At 40.3% G+C, this 11,833-nt stretch overlaps 1 protein-coding gene across 1 annotated transcript; it reads left to right on the plus strand.

Moving 5' to 3' along the window:
* The first annotated feature begins 3,750 nt into the window (after positions 1 to 3,750).
* On the plus strand, positions 3,751 to 10,968 carry traip (TRAF-interacting protein). The gene is made up of 16 exons (XM_083906449.1): positions 3,751 to 3,882; positions 4,038 to 4,156; positions 4,230 to 4,287; positions 4,376 to 4,459; positions 4,584 to 4,623; positions 5,253 to 5,380; positions 5,457 to 5,551; positions 6,691 to 6,804; positions 8,923 to 9,010; positions 9,093 to 9,182; positions 9,260 to 9,348; positions 9,675 to 9,830; positions 9,974 to 10,019; positions 10,103 to 10,207; positions 10,294 to 10,344; positions 10,842 to 10,968. The coding sequence occupies exons 2-16, from the start codon at positions 4,059 to 4,061 to the stop codon at positions 10,947 to 10,949; spliced, it is 1,350 nt and encodes a 449-aa protein (XP_083762575.1). The 5' UTR covers positions 3,751 to 3,882; positions 4,038 to 4,058; the 3' UTR covers positions 10,950 to 10,968.
* Positions 10,969 to 11,833: the final 865 nt, after the last annotated feature.

The following is an 11,833-nucleotide window of genomic DNA, read 5'->3' on the forward strand; positions in this document are numbered from 1 at the left end:
CCATTTTAACATTTTACCAACAACACTGTTGGTTATCTTGTTTAAGGCTGTAAACATTTACATCCTCCTCTCCACAGACTCTGGTCACCTCAGCATCCTCCTCCTCCTGGACCTCACTGCAGCTTTTGACACCATCAACCACACCGTTCTTCTCTCTCGCCTCGAATCGTCCCTCAGCATCACCGGCACCGCCTTCTCCACATCAACAACTGCACCTCCTCCACTGCTCCACTGTCCCAAGGCGTCCCCCAGGGCTCGGTGCTTGGTCCTCTCCTCTTCATACTTTACCTCCTTCCACTGCTACGCCGATGATGTCCAGCTCTACATCTTCACCAAATCCATCACCGCTGCCACTCACTGCACTCTCTCCAACTGCCTCACTGACATTAAATCCTGGATGCACACCAACTTCCTCAAACTGAACTGCGACAAAACAGACATGATCATCATCGGTCCCAAAAACCATTCCCAGCTTCTCCCTCACTGTCGACACTTCCACCCTGTCTCCATCCCTTCACAGTCGCAACCTTGGAGTCATCTTTGACAATAACCTCTCCTTTGAACACCACATAAAACAAATCACCAGAACTGCCTTTTTTTAACTCAAAAACATCGCCCGACTCCGCCCATCACTCTCTTTCTCCGCTGCTGAAACCCTCATCCACGCCTTCATCACCTCCAGACTTGATGACTGCAACAGCATCCTCTACGGCACACCATCCAAAACCTTTAATAAACTCCAGTACATCCAGAACTCTGCTGCTTGTCTGCTCACCCACACCCGCTCCCATGACCACATTACCCCTGTCCTCCAGAACCTCCACTGGCTCCCGGTCCCACAACGAACACAATTCAAAATCCTCCTCCTCACACACAAAGCCCTCCATAACCAGGCCCCTGCCTACCTCACTGACCTGCTCCACCGCCACAACCCATCCTGTAGCCTCCGCTCATCCAGCGCAAACCTCCTGTCTCCACCACCCAGGACCAAGCTCCGAACCTGGGGCGACAGCCTTCTCTGTCGCTGCCCCCTCCCTCTGGAACTCTCTCCCCACACAAATCCGTGACTCCACCGACCTCTCAACTTTCAAATCAATGTCAAAAACTCACCTTTTTAAAATTGCTTTTAATGTTTAATTTAGTCTGATGTGTTTTTAGTGTTTTTCTTATTTGATGCTGTTTTTACTGCTTTTATGATGTATTGTGTCTTTGAGTACTTAGAAAAGCGCTTCAAATAAAATGTATTATTATTATTATTATTATTTTTGATTCAGTGCATGAGTTTTAATTTGACAGGAACGGGCGCGGGTCATTAGCTCGTGTTGAGTAAAGTCTTGTTTATACTCACCGTGTTGTTGTTGTAGTATTCGCCTCAACAACAGGGGGCGTACAACCAAAATATCTAAGTTGTGCTGCCGGATAAATGTCCGCTGCCTAGCAACGGTAGTAAACAACAACTTTCCGCATATCGCTTTCATTGGTCTCAAAATGACTGTCCGTCTCTCTGTGTTTCACATATTAGGACAAACATCCCATAATCCACCAGAATCACAGGGAGGGCTTTTCCCCCTGGGTCACCACTCTTTACATGGACTCGTCTTTTGCCCTTCACAGAGTGATCCCTCTTTTTTTCACGTCCTACGGCAAAAACCATCGTCTTTTTGTCTCCTCCACACTCCCGCTTCTCATCGCCCTGGCAGCGCTCTCTCCACCACCTGACACAAAAATCAAGCCGAACAAGCTGAACTGTAGATCAGTTAAAAAGACTTAAAGGGACACTGTGTAGTATTTATGGGTTAATATAACCCAAAATCCACTTTTGTATACATATTATGTGTTCCTGCATTGTCTAGTCGCTGTATAATATTCTTTGTTTCATTTTCGTAGTGTTTCAAAAAGTCATGTAAAATAACATGGTCGCGGGCCGCTACTGCATTGCCACGACGCCATGTTTCTACGGGAGCCTGTAAGGACAAACGCGAGAGAACAAATCAAGCGTCGCTTTACTAGTAGCGGAAGTCCCGCCTCCACTCTCTCCGCTTCGTCTGCTACGGCCGCGGTAGCTCGCCCTCCCCCTCGCCTCACGAACCTCATCTGCTCAGGGAAGGGAGGGGGTGAGCAGAGGAGCAGTTCTTTGTTGTAAATTTCAGCCTCTCCTCTAGATGGCACTATAAACTGCTTACTTCACCTTTAAAGGCGCCATATGTAAGAATGTGGCCAAAAACGGTTACTACATTCAAATTCAAAATACAGAGATCTTTTAGGTTTCGTTTTCTGACGTAACTGGCAACCCGTGGTTGCTCGGCAGCTTAGACTCTACTGACTGCAATGATTGGTAGATGGCGGTAGGTGGCGCCAAAACATGATTTCAAAACATAAACATGATTTGCAGTCTGCAAAATGTTTTTTTTAATGCAAATATTTTGGTTGTACTGTTGCGGTTTGTGAGTTCAGTTTGTTATATGAACATTATTCCTCAGTCTCTGTGACATATTAGGAGAATTTTATGGCCAGTTGCTTTAGATTTATTACATAATGCACCTTTAACAACCCTTAAAAACGTGGGTTAATCTCCAACCACTACCAGGGAAATGTGTAAAATCTCAGTATTTAACAGAGGAGTCTGGTGTATTTAAGGACAGCATCACAAACCCTGCTGCTGTATTTCTGTGTCAGACAGAGTCTGTGCTCCGGTCATGGAGGAAGAACTGACAGGTGAGGAGACAGGACAAAGGTCATCAGAAATATCATGGAGAAATTATGATTCAAGAGTTGAGAGACATTGATGTGGAGTTTGACTAAACATATTACTACAAAAGAAACTCAGTTACTGTTACACGATATTATTTCCTTTTCTTAAAACCACAAAATTGATTGAGCGGATATGTTGGGATGTAAGTTATGTAAGATGTATGTTTTTCAATCTGTTTGTATGTTGTATATTGTACGTAAAACTGTTTACACAGTCACATTATGGGGACAAAAAGCAATCCCCATAATGTAAATAACTATATTTTAAGGTTAAAGTGAGGTTGAGGGTAGGATTAGGTTAAGGTTAGGCTCGGGATTAGGTTTAGGCCAGTAGTAATTATGGTTAAGTTTAGAGTAAGTCTCCAGGAAATTAATGTAAGTCAATGCAGTTCAAAAACCTTGTACGTGTGTGTTTAGGCATGTGTATATACATGTATGCACATCATGAATATTATTATTATTGTTGTTATTTATTTTTAATTTTTTTGAATGTTTTTTTGCAGTCATTGATCAGTTAGATCAGTCCTTCTCAAACAGTGGGGCGGGCCCCCTGGGGGTGTGTAATGTGATGCCAGGGGGGGCATGTGTGACCACGGGAAACATGCAGTTTTTGCCGTACCAGAATGAAGTGTAATTGCACATCCACATCCACAAATTGATGCAATGCAAATTTAAATATTTTCTGTTACAGACTAAAAAACAATATTAATAAAGTTTTACTTTGTTGTAAGTTGATCTATATTTTGTTTTCTTTAATGTTAATAAGCATACAATGTTATGCTACGGTGGCCCTGAGGTGCAAAACACAAACGCAAATGCAAATCACAAAACACACATAATTGAGAAGCACTGATAGATCCACATTTTGGTCCACACTCCACACCAGGTGGTGGCGGTAATGCAACAAACCGTTAGCTCGAAGCAGCAGCAGCAGCAGCATCAGCGGCAGAAGAAGAACAACAACATTGATGTTTGAACAGAATGGCGGGGACAGCGCAGATAAATGTGTTGTTGTAGTGCGTTCGCAGCCTGAACTCCCGCAGTTTACTATAACTGGGTTAAATGACATTACACGAGTTAGACGGACACGACTAGGAATGCTCCTGAGCTGTAAACGAACGTCTTTGTTTGGTAAGAAAGCTGGTGGCTGATAGTGTAAATGTTAGCCTGATATGTAGCTAATGCTAATTTGTGTGACGTTATCGTTACAACTGTAGTCAAGCACGTTGATTTAGTTAATTCAACGAGCACTGTTGTTAAATGGTTGCCCCTTTTTTTTATTACAGGACGATCCTTGTAATAATAAGATGCCTATCCGAGCATATTGTACCATTTGCTCTGACTTCTTCGATCACTCCAAAGATGTCGCAGCCATACACTGTGGACACACTTTCCACTATCAATGGTGACGACATTAAGAAAGTCAAATGTTTTCCTTAAGTATTTCAGCAGCTGCTTACTCTGTTGTCTCCTCTCAGCTTGCTCCAGTGGTTTCAGACAGCTCCCAATAAAACCTGTCCACAATGCAGGAAACAGGTAGAGTAACTTACTCGACCATACTCTCTGACCCACTGTGAAACAACTTGTCAGAGGAAGTGTTGATGATGTGCTGCTCTGTGTGCAGGTCAGCACCAGACACATTATCTGCAAACTCTACTTTGACATTGGTGTAGAGGAGGAGGGTACGGTGGACCCGGAGAGTTTGCAGGTACTAAAATTACGACCACGAAAGCATTTTGTTCTGTAAAAAACATTTTCTGGATACAGGATGGGAAGAGCATATTCTACACATAATGATTCCTTTACATTATCTCATCTTCTTTTATCCTTAGAATGAGCTCGATCAAATGAAGGCTCTGCTAAAGTCTAAAGGTAAGAAGCCACAGTCTCTAATGATGGTCCTTGATTTTTGAGAGTCAACAGATGGGTTAGGCGCTAGTCACATTTCTAATACAACAAAACCTTTTCCATACTTTTAGATGGTGTGTAATATTACTGTCACTATGTCCCTGCACCCCGATGCCATGTTTAAATAAATAAAAGTGAAGTTTAACCCAGAGTGGAGTCATCCTAATATGTGAGGGGTCCTCCCCATCTCCCCCTCGCCCATTGCCCCTGCTGCATGCCCCTCATCATCCTCAGCAGTGCCAAAGGTTGAGGCTGATGCAGGGATTTGTGCACTGACTCGCTTTCAGTTCCTGCATTTATTGACTTTAAGTGGACATTATACTTTGATATCGCAACATGTTATTTATGTTTTTGTTTGGGACAGACTCACTCTTTCCCAGAGGACAAGTGGTCACATTGTGATATCGCATCCATTAATTTAATAAAATTGAATTGCCCAGATCGACAAGAAAAAGTATTATACTGGTCTGAAAACTCACCCACGCAGACGGATATGTTGGACAGACGCTCTTATTTTGGTATTCAATGTTGTATAATGACATACTATTGCCTAACCTTAGTACACAGTATTTACAATCTGTCTCTGTATCTAGAGAAAGACTGGTGGGACAAACAGAAAGTGATGGACAGTTTGAAGGAGATTGTGGATAAGCAGAGGAGAGATCTGGAAAATGGAAGAAAGGAGATCATGGAAAAGGAGATGTTGTGCTCTGCTCTCAGAGTAAGTTTATCTTTTTTTTTTACACTGACTCACATTATCTCTGTTATTCTTATTCATTTGTACAAACTTCTCACAGAAGCAGATGATGTATCTAGAGACGCAACAGAGTGACATTCAGGCTGCCAAGGAGGAGGTCAAGAAACTCAGAACTAAAATGAAAACTTTTGAAAGGTATCTGCAATCACGTTATCATTCACACTGACAGCCACTTACTAATCACAAAACTGACTTTGCTACGTATGTGAAAGCTGTTTTTGAATGGTCTTGACTATGTCAGTATTAGAAAATTGTTTATTATCCTCTTGGGGACTCCTTTTCTGTACATTTGCATGTCTCACTTTGCAGAAAAATATGTAGGACATGAAAAGATCCGACACAAAAGAAAAACATGTAACATACTAGTGCTGGGCGGTATGACCAAAAATATATATCATGGTATTTTTCAAAATTCGAACGGTTTCACCGTATATGAAGGTATTTTTTTTTTTCATGCATAATCAGGTGTTCGCAGCATTTTCTACTGGTGAGAACAGAATTACTGCAGTAGTATCATAGAATAACTCCACACTAGTACAGGTTCGCATGGCCCCAGAAAATGATGCTGTACAAAGAAGAGCTAGTCATGATTCTAATGCAAATCAATATTCCCCATGTAACCTGCTGATGTGGAGGGTGCCGACATTAACTACATGCATTCTTGATATTCCAAGACATGCTTACTAGGGCTGTCAAAATTGTTAGCGTAATAGAGGATGATATTTCGAATATTCCCTCTAAAAAAACACAGGATGTGTTTTTCCAAGTTCTTCTGTGTCGGCATGTTCTACTAGTTCTGCAGCTTCGATTTCGGAACTTTCCATGTCTATCCTATCCATCTTCACCTTCACGTAACACCAGAGCGCTTTAAACCTCAAACCTTGCAGTCTCACCATGCGTGTTTACTGTAGATGCGCAACATTGAAAAGGACTCCGTCTGAAACAGCGTCGCTCGGCACATCGTTCCGTTGTAATCAAATACACTGGTATGGCGGTATATTAAAAATTCATACCATAACGAAAATATAAACCGGTATTCGGTGTGAACCGGTATACCGCCCAGCACTATAACATACTTAAGATCTATGGCTTTGTTTTGTTTAAGGTGGAGATGGCTGAAGATGTTAGAATTCTGCTGAAGCAGGGTTTTAATGCAATTCATACTTTTAAATCTCCCTTGTGAGTTAGAAATGACGATTGAATGGATGTGTGGTGTCCTGTGATATTGCATATGTGATGCGTGTGATGGCCTAACGCTGATCCTTTTTTGTCAGCCTGGACATCTTGTTACAGGGTCACAGGGCAGAAGTGGAGTCTATGATGAGAGATATGGGTGTCGGCCATGCGGCAGTGGAACAGCTCTCCATCTACTGCGTCTCGCTCAAAAAGTAAACAATTCAATCCTGTTTAATTATGCACTAAAGCTATGTTCACACTTGAAGTTTGGAGAATTGTTTCTAGACTTCTCTGGAATTTACTTTTCACACATCATTATTATTATTATTATTATTATTATTATTATTGCTACTACTACTACACCAATAATAATTGCATCAGATCAGGGTTAGATCACAGTGGCTAATTGCCCATTAATTCCTGAACAAAAATGTCTTTAAAAAAAAATATATAAGTAAGATAATTATAAAATGATTGTCAATGATATGAAGGCTGTAATAATAAAATAAAGATCAATTATAGTGCAGCATGGAAAAAAATACTGTAATCAAACAAGCGTCACATTCAGTTAATGTAACAGTCCCAGCTTGTTGTCATATTTCATCCCCAGAGCTCGCCCTCTCACTGCTCCACTCTCCTCTCTCGCCCAGTTCTCAGTCTGCTTAACTACTCTTAAAAATTAATGGATGGACAGAAAAATAATCTCTTCTGGGATTTGAGGGACAATTATTTGTTCCACTTTCTGTCTTGTACATGTCTGTTTTTGATTTCAAAATCAGACGTTGGCCGGAGTTAGCTGCGAGAGACATGAGAGAGATTGGTTGACACTGCGTCTGGTATGATAAGATAATGTAACCCTGGCATTGCAGTTACTGTGACTATAGGAGCAGGATTTAAATTTATATTGTCTTTTTTTCTAGTTTCGTCAGTACCTTGTCAGTACTGGAGACTTGTGACAGACCTACTGGAACACCGCGTTCACTGTAATAGTCCAGTCTAGGGTTTTTAACATCCTTAAATGACAGGATGTTTCTATTTTTTATTATGTTGTTCAAGTGGAAGGAGGCTGTTGTGAGATTTGTTTTATATAAGAGTTCAATGACTTGTCCAATATACTTAAAGATCCTGTCAAGTGATAAAAATCTCACTTCTGACTTGTGTTGGTAAAGATGTTTGTGTGTCCTCAGCCTTCAGATTTTTTCGTCATGGTAGAAAAAAATGTGGCAATGTCGGAGGATTCTCTGGTTCCTATGGTTGAACAATCTCATTTGTTTCATCCGTTGTCATAGATACAGCTTGTTCTTGTTATGTTGTCTTATTTTATGCTTATTAATAATGATGTCTAAAGGAAGCATGTATAAGTATAGGTTCAAGCACTTGGCCTTGTAGATCTCCATAGATAACTTTTGTTTGCATGAAGGACAATTGTGACAGTAATCATAATAATCACATTTGATTAGAAAAGCACATTATCTACTTATACCTCATAATAAAAAAAACTTTTTTGGTAGGTCGGTAATAACATTAAACTCAAAACATAAAAATATAGAAGCACTATATAATTATTTATGGAAAATTCACTCTGAGAAGATTTTTGAACTTTTAAGTGTGTGACACAGACCTCGGGAGAAGAGAGGATGCAACTTTGTTAAATCATTTAAAGATGTTTTGCTTCGTGGTTCGGAGCTAAGAAAAGTAGTTCTGGGAGAGAGTTTGGGGTGCATAACTGATGGGTTTGAAACCACAAACACACATGCATATTAACAAGTTTGAACAATAAAACTGCTGCTGATCAGTATGTCAAATCACTAGTTGCATAGATTTGTTGCAGGGAGACTGTAAAGTCGCTAAATATAGACACGGAAACAGTACAGAGCTTGAACGAACATACCTTTATGTGGCTTCACTCCCATCTCCTTGCATCGCAAGTGTACTAAAGATAACCTGATGGATTTTCTCTACACGGTTCATCATCAGTTTCATATTCAGACGTGTTTGTTTAACTTCCCTCATTCTCTGACTAAGACAACTGGACTACCGCAATTGCGACTTGCGTAGGCAAGTCTGCTGCACGGCGTAGATACAGGCCAAAAAATTGTGCATATACGTATATAATATGTTGTGTGTCCCAAACTCTCTCTCAGAATTACCTTTCTTATCTCCAAACTGGATCCTCGTTAAATGATTTAACAACGTTACATCCACTGTACTCCTGGGGTCTGTGTTATGAAACATGTTCAGATATCCAAACTATCTCTTTAACCTTATGGAAAATGATTGCAGTTTCCATGTTTTTATATATGTGTCTATCTGCACCTCCTTCTCTTCAGAGAGTATGATAACCTAAAGGGAAGCCTGAAGTCTGCACATGACATGTGTGAGAAGCTGAAGAAAGAATTGCTCTCCTCCACCAACAAGGTACCTTTGAAATAAATGATCACTCAGCATCCAGGAGGAGGAGCTTCAAATTCCTTTTTAAGTTGTGTTTGTTTCGTTTTAGTTACAAAAAGCTTCAGTTGAGGTGAATCAGACCAAGGAGGACATGAAGTCACTGCAGAATGATCAGGCAAATGCTTACAAAGAAATCTCTGTAAGTAAATCCACCGGATGTTTGTTTTGTTCTGTAGAAATGTGTTGTTTGTTGCTCTGATGTGTTTTTCTCCACAGAGTCTGAAGAAGAAAGTAGAGTTCCTTCAGAAGACTCTGAGAACGCCAACACGGACAAATGAAACCATTAATCGGCTCGTCTTTGAAAGGTTTGTGTCACCACCGAACTGAAGCCTCACACTTGTGCGTGTACAACAGAGCCAAGCTTTCGTCGAGTGAGCTCCAGTGACAAAACCTGAAAACCTCAGTCAGAGATGAAGACAGTGGTTATCATATGACATGTAGCACCGATTCATGCTAAAGTACAAAGTCTCTTATTAATGTAACACTGAGGCACATGGAAAAAGATGATATTGAAGTTTTTGTAGTGAACAACAAGCTGAAAGATAACCAGGTCCAGACTAGGTTATGTTCTGTGTGAGTTGTTATGGTGATCTAGCCATTTTAAAAGAGGGCCACCTTCTGTTTCTGTCAGCCCTGCCCCTCTGGAGCTGAAGCAGCCGCGCTTCCACCAACCCGGTGATGGTGAGGACGTGGACCTCAACATGACTTACGACATCACTACACCAGATGATTCTGCCAAGAAGTCAACGCAGGTCCCGTCTAAGAAGATGCGTCTTGACCCTCACTCGTAAGTTGTGCCCTACAGTAGAAGTGAAACATGTTTTTTCAAAATGACATTTACAGCATGAATGAATAAAACATGAATTTGTGTATTGAACTCTTTTTATTTGTGAGTTAGTGATTGTTTTCCTTTTTGAAAATACTTTTCAGGATATCCATGTTGAAACACGATGAGAAAAGTTCTTCTTTGACCAAGGTAGATTTTTAAAGGTACTTTTTTTTTTTTTTTGCTATGTGCGTCATTAAATGTGTATTTTTTCTTCTTTTTTTTAACCTCAGGTTCAGCAAGAAGACGGATTCATGGATCCGTTTTTGAGGAACTCCCTCCTTTTCCGAAAAAAGTCCTTTGGCAGTATGTTGGACCCGCAGAGGAAACCTGGAGCTGTATGTTCAAAGCAACCATCTGCTCTGTTTGAACATGTCTTTTTCCTTTGTCCTGCTTTGATGAAAGACACCATTTCTCATTTCAGGTGAAAACTGGTTATGATGGGTTAGGAGGAAGAACCAAATTCTTTCAACCTGTATCCTGTTTTGACTCATGAGGTATATTTGTGTTTCTTAAAAACCTCCGTCTGGGGTTTTTGAAGATGATTTGATCAGGATTTCTTTTCCACACTGCCTCCATCAGTAAGTTTAGGATACTACTGTCTAGTGGTGAGATAAAGTAACAGACGTATTTTGAAGATGTCGTTGACTTGAGCAGAAATCTATTTTATTAGGTAAGCCTTTCACAAAGTTTTGCTTTGTGTCCCTACTGGCAGCCATGTTTTCAATGATCATAGAAGTCTGGGTTGGTTCTTTTCATTGTCTATCAGTACTCCTACCACCACACTATTCCTTATAGTTCAGGTACATTTGTTAGGTGGCAGGATCAACAAGTTGAAATACACACTCTTGGCACATATTATAGATTCAAATGACTGTCATACTAGCTTCTTCTATTCTTCCCTACCAAAGGATATTCCAAAAAGTAAAAGAACTGGGAAAAAAAGCCTCATTCCTTAACCAAGCACTCCAGTCTCCTTTGTCACAGATTCGTCCATTGATGAAAGTGAAGAGGAAAAAGGTGACCAGGCCTCCACCCAAGATTGAAACTTGCCTGACTCTGGACAGCTTCCTCGAGTGAACTTTGAAGCGGAGCCCTGACAGGATGCTGCAGTAAAACGTTGGAAATAGAGCTGACCTGGTGATCAGCAATAGATCAGCAAGAGGACTGATAGAATATTATTTAAAAGAAATACGTGACCTTTAGTCAATTTAGCAATACCAGCGTATATTTTTTGCATGTGCATCAATATGCATTTTATTTGAATGCTGTGATTTGCCCTGACTTTTTTGTTGTCCTTTCTAATAATTAAATGTGTGTATATGTTTCTTCAGACAAGTCGATTTATTTGACAGCTCATGAAAGTAACTGCCTTCGTGTCAGAAATATTTGTTTTTCTCTGCACTCTTTGCGTCTGCCATCATGTGCAAGTAATGTAGGTGTTTTTAAGATTTTGTTTTGCCAAATGTCAGAACAATGCATATAATAAACATTTTTGTATTTATTCACGTGTTCGAAACCATTCCTTTTGAATTTTTATTCATAAATATTTCACTGAGGTGTGCTGTCCTGCAGAGGGCAGTATGAGCTGTGCTTTCTCACAGCCATGCACTTGCCAAGGTAAGCCAATCTTGTGTCGATCCGTTTTATTGAAAATGTTGCACCAGAAGAGGAAGTCTTGTACAATTTTAAATAATTGGAACACCTTTGGTAAAATATTTTTATTTTGTGAAATGGACTGTTTTCTCCTGCTGAATGAATAATGGTGGAAGCAGGAATAAGACTGTGATAAATGTTCTGAAATGCAGCTTAAAGCAGCTTATCTGATGTTGACATGTAGCAGAATTGATTGATACATGATTGATTTAATGAATAATTTGAGAAACAATATGGACAATTGCAAAACCTTGTTTTTCCATTGTGGTACAGTAGACAGTATTACCCTTCAGATAGGTTGCAGTTTT

The sequence above is a fragment of the Microchirus variegatus genome, assembly GCF_963457635.1.
Source record: "Microchirus variegatus genome assembly, chromosome: 19".
NCBI classification, from domain to species: Eukaryota; Metazoa; Chordata; class Actinopteri; order Pleuronectiformes; family Soleidae; genus Microchirus; species Microchirus variegatus.